Source organism: Myotis brandtii, unplaced genomic scaffold (assembly GCF_000412655.1).
Source record: "Myotis brandtii unplaced genomic scaffold, ASM41265v1 scaffold208, whole genome shotgun sequence".
Taxonomy (NCBI): Eukaryota; Metazoa; Chordata; class Mammalia; order Chiroptera; family Vespertilionidae; genus Myotis; species Myotis brandtii.
Window position 1 is genome coordinate 1,675,397 of NW_005357764.1, and position 13,845 is coordinate 1,689,241.

Sequence of the window (13,845 nt, forward strand, 5' to 3'; positions counted from 1 at the left end):
GTGTCCCAGGGATGTCATCATGGTGGACCTATTAACCCAAGTGCCCTATTCTCCGGATGCACAGTGGGCAGGTTTCCAGTCTGGTTATTCAGATTCCTTGGGTTTATGTCAGCAATGCAGACATGAACATGATTGTAGCATCTTCCTTCTGGGAGAATCGGGTCTGCGACTAAGGCCCTGGAGCCGCCCCAGTCTGGTTCTTCCTGTCAATCAGCTCTCCCCCATCCTTTCTTTAAAAGACAAAAACACTTTCTACCTTGCAACCAAAGATCCCCAACAGCCCCACCTGTCACACAGCTCTAGGTGTGTGATATGTATGTGCAGTGGGTGCAAACCCGGCCCCATTGAAACCACATGGACTGAGTGGAGAGTTTCCCAAAGGAAACTTGGGGTGCTTTTGTACATGCTGGGCAGGCACTCTTCCACTGCCTCCCAGATGAGACCCCACAACATTACTGCTTCCAAAGCCATACATGGCTGTATCTCACTGACCTCAGCTCCAGGCACTCCCTTCTTCCACACCTCACCCACCCACCTCATGTTTAGCCATCTTAAACCACTAGAGGCCTAGACCAGTGGTCGGCAAACTCATTCATCAACAGAGCCAAATATCAACAGTATAACGATTGAAATTTCTTTTGAGAGCCAAATTTTTTAAACTTAAACTATATAGGTAGGTACATTGTTATTAACCTAATTAGGGTACTCCTAAGGCTTAGGAAGAGCCACGCTCAAGGGGCTGAAGAGCCGCAGTTTGCCGACCACGGCCCTAGACTATCCAGATACATCTGGTCCTGTGTGCTGGAGGGCACCAACTCTGACACCTTTGTAGCCAAAGGGCCTTCCCTCCCTAGTCCCAGCCCTGCCAGCTTTTGAATGATTTCTGCCACCTGCTCACACTGGCTCCCACTATTCCCATGTCTGCCTCCTTACCAGACTGAGCTCCAAGCTTACCTTCGAGTCCCCAGCTCCCTCTCAGAGCAGGTGAGCTTAGGAAGACTTGTTGGGAAGTGATTCCGAGTTTCCTCTGCCAATGGTGCACTGTGAGCTTTAAGGTAAGCTGAACCCTAGTCAAGAAGTTTCCAGGATGCTTCCCTATCCCAAGGGGAAGGTTGGTGGGAGATCTGGACCCACTGCAGGTAGTGTGCCACAGGGTCCTTCCTGTCCACCTGACACCCACTCACACCTGCCGAGGGCTGGGCTTCGGCCTCTGCATGCTGATACCTCCTCACTGCCCTTCCTCCCAGAGCCTGGCGCAGAGAGGAAAGTGTACCTTGGGCCCTAACCTCATGGGCAGGATCCAGCTTCATCTTCAGCTGCCTTCCTTTGCCCTGCAACAGCCACTCACCAGCTGGAAGAGCTTGGCAAGGCCCTTTCCTTACTCTGTTCCCCTCAAGTTAATAGAAGAGCACACTCCACTCACCATCAAGACCTGAGATAGCCCAAGAGACCCCATCTTCTAAGTTGTTGCTTGGAGTTTTCTTTCTGACTGCCTGAGATAACTGTCATCTTGGAACCCAGTCCTGTTAGTGACCTAGGGGCTCAAGGGGAGGGGTGACTGGCTACTTCTCATTCATAGCCGCCTTGTGAGGCAATAGGTATCACACGCATCTTTCCATCTGGCAAAGTGACTAGGCTGGGACTTGAATCCAGAACCAACAGCAAAGCTCATGTGGTCTCTATGGCATGGGGTACCCAGCCCAGAGGCAATAAGCAAACTCTTACGGTGGCACAGGGCATGGGTATGTGTGTGGCTGAGGTCACTGGGAGATTATCAAACAACAGGTTTGTTAAGACTGGGACAGACTTGTGGTTAACAGGCTGTCACATGCCCCCGCCCCCCACCGCGTCTTTGCACTTTGAATGCTATGGAATGGTATGCTCTCCTAATCCCTCTGATCCCAGCTGAATGTCTCAAAGGCCTGGTTCAACTTCTATCTTCAGAAGACCCTTTCTGATGCCCATATGGCTCTGCTACAGCCTAATGCCCAGTATTGCCATTGTCTCGTCTTGGCCTGGCCACATTCCCTGCTTCAAGGGCAAAGCAGAGGGATGGCTCTACTGCACGTGCACTGGCCCTGGGCCAGGCACACAGCAGGTGTCCAGGTGAGACAGACTGGGCAGGTGTTTCTAACAGCAGCTCCACCTCACTCCCCAGGCTGCTCCAAGTCCACAATTGAGGGCCAGGCCACCTTGGCCTTGGAGGGGATATTGCCAGCTGAGCCTGCCTCTCAATATCAGGCAAAGCCAGACCCACACCTTGGTGGGGACCCAATTCCCTCAGGCCTCATCCCATGTAGGAAGCTAAGAAACCCAAAGGCCTGAATGCTTGGAGAGGCTGCCCCAAGGTCACCCTGGGAACTCCTGGCCCTTGCTAGAAGGGCAGTCCCCACCAGGCCCACCTCCAATCCCTTCCCACTTCCAGCAGATCCAGGGAAGAAGGAAGACCGGCCGAGCACCAGGAGCAAGAAAGAGGCAGGCAGGGGCAGCAGGCCAGCTTTGTGCTCAGACTGTATTCACATAGAGACACATGGCAGCTTACATTGGACAAAATGAGTAATAAAAATTGGCTTTAAATATGGAAAAACCAGGGTCCTGTAATCCCATGCTACTCCAACACTGGGACCAGGATGGCTATCCAGTCTGGGAAGGGCTGGGTGGGGCCTGGCGTATAGGCACACAACCTCAGCCTGCCCCCTTCACACACACACACACACACACACACACACACGCACACACACGCACACAAACGCGCAGAGGGAGGGGTGGATTATTGCTGGGCACATGTGTCTATTGTTATGAGAGAAGTCTGGAATGTTTGAGGGTTGGCCAGGGACACCCCCTTTACCCGCCTGGGATGGGACATTTCTGCAAGAGGTGTCTTCAGGACAGGGCACAACATGAGGGACAAGGTGCCCTGGGAGCTGGAAGGCAGAGGCACACCCCACACCCCTCTGGGACAGCCTGGGCAGTGGACTGATGGGTCCCAGAGTCAGCCCAATCTCTGTTCATACTTTGGCACATGCCCCAGATCCAGCTCTGACAAGTGCTGAGAAGGGACAGCATTGGGCCCGAGGTGGTGGCCTGAGCCAGGGCAGCAGAGGCAGGCACGAGTCTCACTCAGAGGTCGGCAGCGGTGAGCACAGTGCTGGGGGCTCAGGGGCCTGAGGAGCCTTGAGTTTGGCAGTGGCCCCTCTGCCAGCTCCAGCGTGGGTCTTCAGAATGCTCTAGTCACTATATACATTCGTACAAATACATAAATACAGAAAGCCCCGAGCTCCACGGACAAGAGCTGAAGGGACGCACCTTTGTCCCAAGGACAGCCTAGGCCTTGCCAAACTCAGCCAGACTGCGGGCCGAGGGGCAGAGAACACTGGGGACAGCTCCGGCTGTGTTCCCCAGGCCACAACTTGAGTGGACAATGGGGAGGACCACTGTGCAAAACTGTAAACAGCACTCGAAGTAGCTGCTACCGCCAACCGCCGGTGGGGGCCTCAGACTGGGGGCTAGAGGCGGGTGGGGAGCTCTTCTTCACTGTCGCTGCAGTTCCCACAGCAGTCCTGGAGGGCGGGGAAGACACAGAGGGAGAGAGGCAGAGCAAGCGCTGTTAGCCACCAGTGCCATCATTGAGTGGGCCATGCTCTGGGAGGGGACCTCCCACGAGGGGCCTGGAGCAGCAGCTCAGGCCACACATTGGTGCAGGGGCTGCCAACTACAGGCTGAAGTAAGGGGACCAGGTGGAATCCAGGCTTTGCCAGGGCAGGGCCCCATCAAGCTGCTCTTCCCTGGGGCAGCTGAAGGCAGGGCACGGGGAAACAGATGGCTAAGCAAGGCTAGCAGCTTGAAGGTGCCGGGGTGCAGGGAACGAAAGCAGTGGGGAGGGTAAGGTGGGGAGCGGGCACCGGACTTCTTTCTCCCACATCTCGCCTCTGCCATGGAAGGGCTGCCCGTGGCTCCCCGAGGCCAGGCAGCAAAGCCAACCCACGGGGAGCCTACACTGCTCACCTCTGGAAAGAGAAAAGAGGCCGTGAGCCCAGCCAGAGGTGGGGGATGGGCGGGAATGAGACCAGAGACCCTGGGTACCACTGGCACGGCTGGAGGAAGCCCACTCACAGCACATGCGGGCACTGGCCCGGCCTCCCACCCACCATCCCCTGGAGCAAGGCTGGGGCCCAGGGAGGACACTACTGGGGTTACCTGGCGACTGAAGAGTCTCTGCAGCAGTCCCTTTTTGGGGGGTGCAGGGGGCTGGCCCTTCCAGTCCAGGTCTGGGGGAACTGAGCCATCCAGCCCGAAGACATTCAGCTCCTGGAAGCACTCGGTCTCCACCATCTGCCATAGGACAGCAGCTGTGAGGACTGCCCCCAGGGCCGACCTCTGGAGCCTCTTCACCCGCCCCCCTCCCCCCCTCAGCTGGGCAGGTCCCACCTCATTCTGCCAGGGGATAGGCACACTGCCCGTGGCAAACTTCTGATAGAAGTCCTGGTCCGTGGGTTCCAGCTCCACACCCTTAACCGTGGAGAACTGTTCGATGTCCAGGACATCCTTGCAATAAATGGCCTGGGGCTGAGGGGACAAAGGCAGTGGTCAGATAGGAGCATGGGAGGGCAGCTCAGCCCTGAGAACCACTCCAGTCTTGGCCTGGTTGTGCTCTCTGGTTTGGAGTCAGAAACCAGCAACCCATGTACTTCGTAAGCATGGCAGTCCCTTCCCTCTGAGCTCAATTCCCCTCTGTAAATGGAATCATTCTCCATCCCTGACCAGTTGCTGGTAGCTGACCCACCACAGCCAGCAGCCTCCACAGTGCCGGGTGGAACCACTAACAAGTGCCCCCTCCGTCTGCACACAGCTTTCTGCGTGTGCAACTGGTGAGGTGAGCAGAAGCTGAATCTCAGCAGGCACCTTCAGAGGGCACCTGCATGCAGGGCCCAGTGCTGAGGGGTCTCTGTCTTGGGATGTTCAACAGCTTGCTCCATCCCCTACTATTAAGGATATCAATTAAAACATCATCATATAAAATAGTGCAGCTGCCTTGGAAAACAGTCTGGCAGTTCCCCAAAGGTTAAACAGCATTACCAGATGAGCCAGCAACTCCATTCCTAGGTACACAGCCAAGAGAAAAGGAAACCTGTGTCCCCACAGAAATGTGTATGTGCATGTTCGTGGCAGCATTATTCACGATAGCCAAAAAGTGGAAACAACCCTGATGTCTAGCAACTGATGAAGACAAACAAATGTGGACTATTCATACACTGGAATATTGTGCAGTCACAGAGAAGAACTGAAATGTGCTATAATACTGATGAGGTTTAAAAACATGCAAAGGGAAAAAGAAAAGAAAAAAGACATGCAAAGGGAAAGATGCCATTAATAAAGGACCACATCGTGTATAATTTCATTTATATAAAATGTCCAGATTAGGCAAATATAGGGTGTCCCCAAAAACTGTACACACTTTGAATAATTATTAATTCCAATGGGTTAAATCTGAAAAGAAAAAAAATCAATTGAGCTATCAGCTATGAAGTATGTATACATTTTTTTAGCGCACCCTGTCTATAGTGACAGAAAGATTAGTGGTTGCCAGGGGAAGGGGAGAATGGGGAATGACTGCTAATGGGTACGAGGTTTTTTGTGTTTTTTTTTTTGGGGGGGGGGGTGATGAAAATGTTCTAAAATTGATTGTGATGATGCTTGTACAATTCTGAATATGCTAAAACCCATCTAATTATATACTTTAAAATGAGTGGATTACATAGTATATGAATTAACTCCCAATAAAGCTGTTAAAAACAATCAGTGCCTTGTTAAAGTCCAAGGCACTGATTTTCTAACTTTTAAAAAATGTACATATTTTTATTGATTTCAGAAAGGGAGAGGGAGAGAGATAGAAACATCAATGATGAAAGAGAATCATCATCGGCTGCCTCCTGCACGCCCCACACTTGGGATCGAGCCCACAACCTGCCCTGACCGGGAATCAAACCATGACCTCCTGCTTCATAGGTTGACGCTCAACCGAGCCACGCCGGCTGGGCTGGTTTTCTACTTAGAATGAAAGACTGGGGGCAGTGGGTGGTTTCAAGGTTAAATTAGACGACGTGCCTGGGAAGTAGGAGTGGCAGTGCAGCTGGAGGCAGCTGCTGACGTCAGGCTCAGCCACCCCCAGCAATGCCCACATCATGGGTGTCAGTGAGGCCTACATGGCAGAGTCCTTCAGAGGCAGCAGCCCGCTACTGGGTCCCTCCCTTCCACTCACCTCCTCTATGGCCCACCCAACACCTCACATTCCTGTCTCAATGTTCCCAGAGGCCCCCATCACACTCAGAGGAAGACGCCTCTGTCATACTAGCCCCTCGTTGCTGTATTAGTTCTTGAAGCTGGTCCCTGCCCCAGGACCGCACTGCCTGGCTCAGGCCTTTTCCCTGGAATGCTCACACTATGAATCCTGGCAGGGTTCTTTCCTTCACATATTTTAGGCTTCTGCTTAACTGTCAACTCCTCAGAGACCATCCCCCATCTTCCTTATCTTCTTTTTACCTGCTTTATTCTTTGCTGCTGCACTTCACATTACCTAAAATGTTTTCACTTACTGGCCTATACTGGTGTGTTCTCCCACTAGAACATGAAGACAGGACTGGGTCCTGTTGACTTCATTATCTCCACGGTCTGGCACATCTGGGCACTCAGATATTTGTTGAATGAATAAACAATCATGCATCAACCTGGTCTGCCCATCACCTTCCTGCCTCATGTGTTCCTGGTGAACACAGGACACAGGCCTCTCACATATGGGAGGGGAGTAAGCACATGACCTAATTCTGGCCAATCAGAACCTTCCCTGTGACTTCATACAGAGAAGCCTGAATTTAGTGGGAGGGCAGTCAACAGGTTGAAGCAGAGCCAAGAGATGGAGTCCTGGCAACACAGCATAAAACCCTGATGTGGGCCCTACTCTGGGACTTTCTGGCCGAATGAACCAACAAACTCCATGTTGGGCATAAGTAAGTCTGAGTTGGGGTTTTGCCACTTGGAGTCTGATAACTCAAGAATATTCCTGCCTGCAGGATGCCTGACCCACTGAGATGTCAGCAAATGGGTGAGCTTCTACAAGAGGGAGGGTTCTGCCCACAGATGGAAGGTGAGCACTGCCAGGTGTGGTGGGCACCAGGTGTTATGCCAACCCTAACAGCCCTTCCCCCTGCTGTTAACAGCATCTTGGTTTTCCTTTGGGGAACTGGTCTCCTCCATTAGCAGTGCTGCAGGTAGGCATATGATCCGGGTGTGGCCACTGAGGGGCCTCTGAGGAATCAAAGGCAATTAGCGTCAGCCTTAGGCCTTTTATCCTCCCTTTTAGGACTTTTTAAATCATTGGGCAAGAGGTGCTCTTTATCTACAGGAGTGGCTGAGCTGGCAGACTGTGGGTTCGAGCTGCTGGGTCCACCACTGCCATGCCCTGGGAGAGCTACCTGCGAGTAAATGCTGCCCCTTGACCAGTTCTCGGGAAGGGAGGAGAGAGACCATTCCTACAACACAGTTGGAGCCCAAGATGGGGCTTTTCATTTTTGTGAGTCCAGGGAATTATCTGTTTTGTTGGCTAAGCCATTTGAGTTAGGCTTTCTTACATTCAAATGGAAGGTATCCTGACTCCAAGAGCCGCCAGCCCCCACCCTGGCTTGGTCCTGCCTTCAGATAGGTGGTACTCACATCAGGCTTGAAGGGCGGCTCCAGTATGCCCGCTCCCAGACGCTTGAAGTTCAGTTTCTTGAAGATGGGGTGCTCCTTCACTTCACAGGCACCACCTCCACGACACCCCAGACGCTCGGCAGGGTCCTTGCAAAGGAGCTGTAGCAGGGGAGGGGTGATCAGGGAGGCCTTGGGAGAGGTGCCCAGCCCCAGCCCAGGCCTCCCGCTGGCTGCCACACCTGGGAGCAGAGTGAGCGGGCCTGCAGGGAAAATTGATCGGAGTACTCTTCAGCCACCTCCTTCACCAGCCGCTCCACCTCCTCCCGCTTAATCTTCTTTTTCCTCTGCTGGAAGGGCGACTGGCCTGCAATCATCTCGTACAGAAGGCAGCCTAGCGCCCACCAGTCTGGGCTGAACGTGTACCGTTCGTTCTTCACCACCTCTGGAGCTGGGTGGGTGGCATAGGAGTTAGGGGTAAGAAGGAGTTAGGGGTACCCCAGGAAGCCCAGCACATGTCAAGGCAGGGGATCAGCTCGAACACCCACCAGGCAAGTAGGCACCGCCAATGGCCCGGTGGGGACCATGGTGAGTAGGAGAGCACCTGCAGAGGGCAGGTTTCTAACTTTTCAAACAAGTCAGAAATCCGTATTTTTAATGTGAGGCAGCCTGGCTCATTCAATGTTGGCAACCAATTCCAATCGTTTTAAACTAATTTGATTGAAACACACAAACATAGGCCAAATAAAGCCCGTGAGGCTACCAGTTTGCAACCTATGGATTTAGTATTAGACCAAGGAAAGGAGGAAAGTCACTTGCTGGATGCCTACACTGCCTACAGGGCAGGGTGAGTTGCCTCTACTGCCTCTTCATCTTCGAGGCAACCCTGGCAGGAGGTATGAGGATCACAGTCAGGGAAAGTGAGGCTGGGAGTGGCTGGTCCAAGGACACACAATAAGCAAGGGGCGGGTAAGAGACCACCTGCAGTTCGGGCTCTGCCTACTGTGTCATGTGGTCCCAGAGGGGAACCCAGGACCTCATCTTGGCCCCTCTCCAGATGGGCACTCCCACTCTGAGTACAGGCAGGTCAGGGGGGTGGAGGGCTGGGGCCATGGACATGGGTTTAAGTCCCTTCACTGGTTGCCACCTGCAAGTCCAGCCAATAGGAGCTCAGTAAGTAATAGATGAAGTGGGTTCACACGGATGTGGGGCCCTGGCTGAGTCTTGACTCCTGATCTATGAAGGAGGGACAATAGCTCTTTCTATTCCCGGAGACACAGGAGACTCCACAGAAGTTGGGGGGAGGGAGGTGTCGGGCCCAGGACGGTGAGAGGACTTACCCATGTAGCCCACAGTGCCCACACGGCCTTTGATGGTCTGGCCCTCAGGCACATGCACAGCCAGCCCCAGGTCAGAGATTCGGATGTGACCTGAACGTGGGTGAAAAAGTGAGGAGCCCATGAAGCAGGTGGGCTGGACCCCACCCCACACCACCCTACCTCTGTGACCCCCCCACCCACCATGGTCATCCAGTAGGATGTTCTCTGGCTTCAGGTCCCTGTGGGGAGAGAAGGGCAGGATCAGATGCTGCTCAGTGTGCCAGGCAGCCAGGCAGGGCTACCCCCTCCCTGTTGGGTCAGCTCCTGGGATGCGATGTGCAGCACGTGTAGGAGCCATTTGTTGCCAGGGTGACAAGAGAGCCTTGCCCTCCACCCGCAGCAACCCCAGTTCGAGGGAGCAGACAAAGGATTTATGGAGCCAGTACTCCTGGGACTGACTAGGCATGTGGAAGGCATCTCTTACCTAGGGAAGCTCCCCAGATGTCATTAGTAGCCTTGCTCACCCACCCAGTGTCGAGGGGCTCCCCCCATGGTCCCCCCAACCCTTTGGTGGCCGACTCTACCTTTCCTGTCAAATGGGGTTGCTCATTCTTTCCCTCCTGGGGCTATTGGGAGACTCCAAGGAAATAATCACCAATAACAGTAATAGGCAGAGCCCTCACTGCCAAGCCCTGTGTATTTTACCAAATCCTCTCATTTGGCCCCTATAACAACCCACCAGGCAGGAATTATAGCCTCTGCTTTCCAGGAAAGGAAACGGTGTTAGGCGCAGGAAGCAGACTGGCCCAAAGTCACTGAGAAGGGTGACAATGCCGGATACACCCCCATGCCAGCCAGATCCCAGAGTCTGGGTTCTGAGCCTTTCAAATCCACCTAATGTGGGCAAGTGCAGAGCCTCGAGCCAGTGCTTCCCAGGACTCAGACACCCACATCTACCCACCACCTTCACTCATGCCCAGCCACAGCCCCTGGTGGGAGGCAAAGCTCCGCACCTGTACACAATGCGCTCCCGATGCAGGTCCTCCAGGCCACAGCAGATCTCGGCAGCATAGAAGACGGCCCGTGCCTCTGGGAAGCCAGCCTGGCCCATGTGGTAGATGTGGAATTTGAGGTCACCTCCGTTCATCAGTGTCAGCACCAGGCACAGCGCGTCCTTGGTCTCATAGGCATAGGCCAAGCTCACCTGTGGCCCAAGGGACCCGAGCCCTCAGGCAGGGAACACAGGCCACCTGGTGGCGGGGCTGGTGCCAGCGCCCAAAATATCCTCAGTGCCACTCCTGGGGGCCCAGCCTGCTTCCCAGGCCTGGTATCAACACCCCAAAACCTGCCCTTCCCAGGCATCTCCAAGAATGGGAGGCAGTGCCTGGAGGGGTGAGGGGTGGGGTGGGGGGAAAAGATCAGCCTGGTGAGTGGGGAGGGCAAGCACATGGCCAGGGGGCAGGGCGGGTCTCCTGTCTGTACTTACTACAAACCTACTGTTCACTTTCTCCAGGATCTGCTTCTCATTGAGTGCCATGGCCTCCCCTTTCCGCTTCTTGATGCGCTTCTTCTCCAGCTTCTTGCAGGCATACATCTTGCCTGTTGCCCGTACCTGGCAGGCGCACACCTAATAGGCAGGGTAGATGAGGCAAATGGGAACAAGCTGTGCTCTTGCTGGGGGTACAGAGGTTTGGGGGGCAGGGAGGAGGGCTTGTCCAGGACCCACTCTACCCCACCACTACATGGTCTGGCTTGGCCACTCACCTCCCCAAAGCCACCTTTGCCCAGGACTCGGTACTGCCTGAAGGTGTTTTTGGTCACTGGCTGCCTGTGGGAAAGGATTTGGGGAGCAAATGACTGAGCAGGGGTCCAAGGCCCATGACAGCCCCAACAACCTGGCCGGCCTGGCCCCACCTTCGAGGAGCTCACCTTTCCAGCCACTTCCACTGCAGGAAACGGTTGAAGTAGATGCTGTCGAGGTAGTCGGCAAAAGGGGCCACACTCAGGTACTCATGGGTCAGCCTATTGAGAAGGCCCAGCCCACTGGTCAGCCCGACATCCCAGGTTCTTAGTTTGATGGACCAGTCCCCCTGTTACATGCACGCTCAGCCTAAAAGGCAGCATCCTCAGCCAACCCTCCTGCTAACCCACCTAGGACGGAGACACACCCGTGCTGAAGTTGAGGATGCTACAGAGAGGGGAGGCAACCTGCCCCAGGTCACACAGCATGGCAAGGCTGGGATGAGAGGCTGAGCAGCTGAGCTGTTCACAGTCTTCCAGACCCACAGAAGCCCCTCCTCAGGACGCAATTTTAGGCCTGTGGGAGGGAGAGGCTTACCGGGTTAGCTCCTGGAAGAGGTCTTTGCAGGGCCCCTTCTCCAGCTGCTGGGCACAGTTAGTCACCAGTTGCTGGGGGACCTCAGGAATGAGGTCAGGACCCTGAGGACAGGCCACAGACAGGTCAGTGAATGGGCCCCCTTGGCCAGCTGCTCACTCCTAGGGCAGAGATGGCAGATATCTCGGGCCAGTGCTAGGGGCAGCTGCAGGCTGGTGGTGCCCTAGCCTGTCTGATGACTGAACTCGGTTCCTGCTTCATTATTAGAGGCAGGGGAGAGCAGAGCTGCTGGCAGGCTGCTTGTCCCCCCTCCTAGGCTCTGTGCCCACGGTGCTGCCTGGTGAGCCTGGAGCAGCTCCAGGGCATCTCTGCCCAGGTGGTGACCACTCCTCTCCCCATCACTGAGCTCTGCCCGCTGCCGTCATCCCTCCATCACTGCTCACTCACCGTGTGGCTCAGAAAATTCTGCATTAGCCTCTGCCCACATGCCTTCCTCTTCTCATCAGGAGTCACTTCATACTCAGCCTGCAGGGTGGAAGGTGGAGAGGCTTGAGGTCTGGGGGAAGTAACAGGTGTGGGGCACCAGAGCACACAGGGTCTGGGACCTCTGTCTACCTGGGTGTTGGGCTGGGGCTGGGGCTAAGCAGCACTCACCACCTCATCCAGGAAGGCAATGCAGCGGGTCAGCTCAGGCCTCGTGGTGCAGAATTCTCGGAACAGCAGGCGCCCAATGGGCTGCCGCTCACATAGGCTGTGGTAGTCACGCTCTGCAGGCAGAGGTGGGAGCTGCTGGGTTCTGGACCTGGAGCTAGCCAGTGGGGCATTCCTGTCCACACCACCAGGCCCTGGGTCCCATCGACAGCTTCCAGCCCTGAAGCATGGCACCCATTTTCTCCTTTAGAACCTCTACTACATCATAGCTTGGGACTCTGAGGCCCAGAAAGGCTAAGTGATTAGTCCAAGGTCACACAGCCAGGACTATGGCTCTAGAACCGGGGCCCTCACCTCCCCCACTGTCTCCTTGTTCACACCACCTCGAATTTGTCACAGTGCTGGGGTTGGGTGTGGTCTGAGGTTCCGCCCAGGCCCAGGCTGGGCCCACACCTGCTGCCTGCCTGGCGAAAGTACGGGAGGAAGCTGTGGCTTCCGTTGCACTCCAGGCTAGATCTCCTTCCCAGGCAGTGGAAGCAGCTACAATATACTCCTTGCCCACATGTAGGTTGTCAGGGGGGCCTGGGCAACCTCAAGTACTGCTCAGACCTGGGGCCTCAGCCAAGATAAGCAGGAACTGGGGTTTTGGGCCCTTCTGGTCAAGGCTTTGCTGGGCCCCCCAGGACCAGACTGGGTAAGGTTCCCAACAAAGTCAATCTGTGGGCTGGCTCCAGCCTCTACTATATCCTCTGTCCCCTGAGCTCTGCTCCCCCTAGGCCCAGCCCTTTCTTCCTCTGTTTCTCTCATACTGCCCCAAATCTGACCCTGCCCTACTCCCCACACTCACCCCACCCGCCCCCTGCTGTTTTGTTTGCTCTTTGCCCTCACCCATCACAAGTCCAGGAACTGAAACTGAGGTGGGTGGTGTAGCCTAAATCTGCTCCCTGGACCCCCCCCAACCTTGCCCGTCTGCCCCAGGGTAAGGTCTCAGGGGAGGCTCCCTGACACCAGCAGGGCACCCTGGCCTCAGTACCCCGGGTCTCCACCCAGGCCTCACCGAGGCTGAGCCGCAGCTCTTCGCACTGGCTGATGTGGGGGAACTGCAGCATCTGTCGCCATTTCTTGCTTTTGCCTTTGCGATTCCCGCCACCACCTGTGGGAGCGAACAGGCGCTGAGTCTGGCCACCGCCATGCCTCCCCTCCACTCTCAGCGTGGTCCGGAGGCCTTCAGGGCCCAGCCGAGGCACAGTTCACTAAAGGAGGCTTGTAGAGGCCTTCCTTCTATAACTCCAACACATCCTCACTGGGTTCCCGGACATACATGGTCCCATCCAACCTCCTGCTAGGGGCTCCGGGGCTGGAAGAGCCAAGAGGGCAGTAAGGCCAGGATGCTGGGGAAGGGGGTTTCTGGGCAGCCTCGGCAAGTCTCAGCTGCTACCTAGCAGGTAGTTTCTCAGGTGAAGAAAATAGAAAAGAACTTGACAATGGCGGGAACCATGTAAATCAACACCCAAAAGGGGGAGATTCTAGGACATATGCCTGACAGTTGCCAGAGCCAGAGGGCAGCCTGAGTCACTGGGCCCTGTATCAGGGCTATAAGAGACTCAAATAAGGTGGCAGCAGGAGGGTTGGCACTCAGGATGCCCACCCCTGCACACAGGGGCTTCCCTGGCCCTCATACCTGCCTCATTTCACCTAGGTGACCTCTCAACTGCAGCTGCGGAGACCCAGGTAGCAGCTCAAATGCCTACAAAGCTAGGCAGATATGGTGAATGTGGACCAGATGGGAGACAACAGGGAGTGGTGGAGAGTGTGGTGAACTGACCTAGTCGTGTCCCTTCTAATAGAGGCGGCTGC

At 55.2% G+C, this 13,845-nt stretch overlaps 1 protein-coding gene across 4 annotated transcripts; it reads right to left on the bottom strand.

Annotated features, from left to right (window-relative positions):
- Positions 1-2,493: 2,493 nt before the first annotated feature.
- GRK6 (G protein-coupled receptor kinase 6) lies at positions 2,494-13,282 on the bottom strand. Of its 4 annotated transcripts, none has more exons than XM_014539061.1 (15): positions 13,046-13,197; positions 11,992-12,145; positions 11,785-11,862; positions 11,341-11,441; positions 10,932-11,024; positions 10,767-10,830; positions 10,489-10,629; positions 10,016-10,206; positions 9,204-9,241; positions 9,024-9,113; positions 7,926-8,134; positions 7,708-7,845; positions 4,429-4,566; positions 4,198-4,332; positions 2,494-3,560 (listed from the first exon to the last, which is right to left on the bottom strand). In XM_014539061.1, exons 1-15 carry the CDS (start codon positions 13,105-13,107, stop codon positions 3,507-3,509), a joined length of 1,686 nt encoding a protein of 561 aa, XP_014394547.1. In that variant the 5' UTR covers positions 13,108-13,197; the 3' UTR covers positions 2,494-3,506. The 4 variants fall into 4 exon arrangements, with proteins under 4 accessions (XP_014394547.1, XP_014394550.1, XP_014394548.1 ...); XM_014539064.1 differs by having other exon boundaries at positions 11,992-12,104; positions 13,046-13,183; XM_014539062.1 differs by having other exon boundaries at positions 3,469-4,007; positions 13,046-13,282.
- Between the last annotated feature and the right edge of the window lie 563 nt (positions 13,283-13,845).

Coding starts and splice junctions, on each gene's coding strand:
- GRK6 (XM_014539061.1), bottom strand. CDS start 13,107: ATGGCGACAGATGCTGCAGTTCCCCCACATCAGCCAGTGCGAAGAGCT. Junction 12,146..13,045: donor AGAGCTGCGGCTCAGCCTCG/GTGAGGCCTGGG, acceptor CCCACTGGCTAG/CTCCAGGTCCAGAACCCAGC. Junction 9,242..10,015: donor CGGGAGCGCATTGTGTACAG/GTGCGGAGCTTT, acceptor CTCTCCCCACAG/GGACCTGAAGCCAGAGAACA.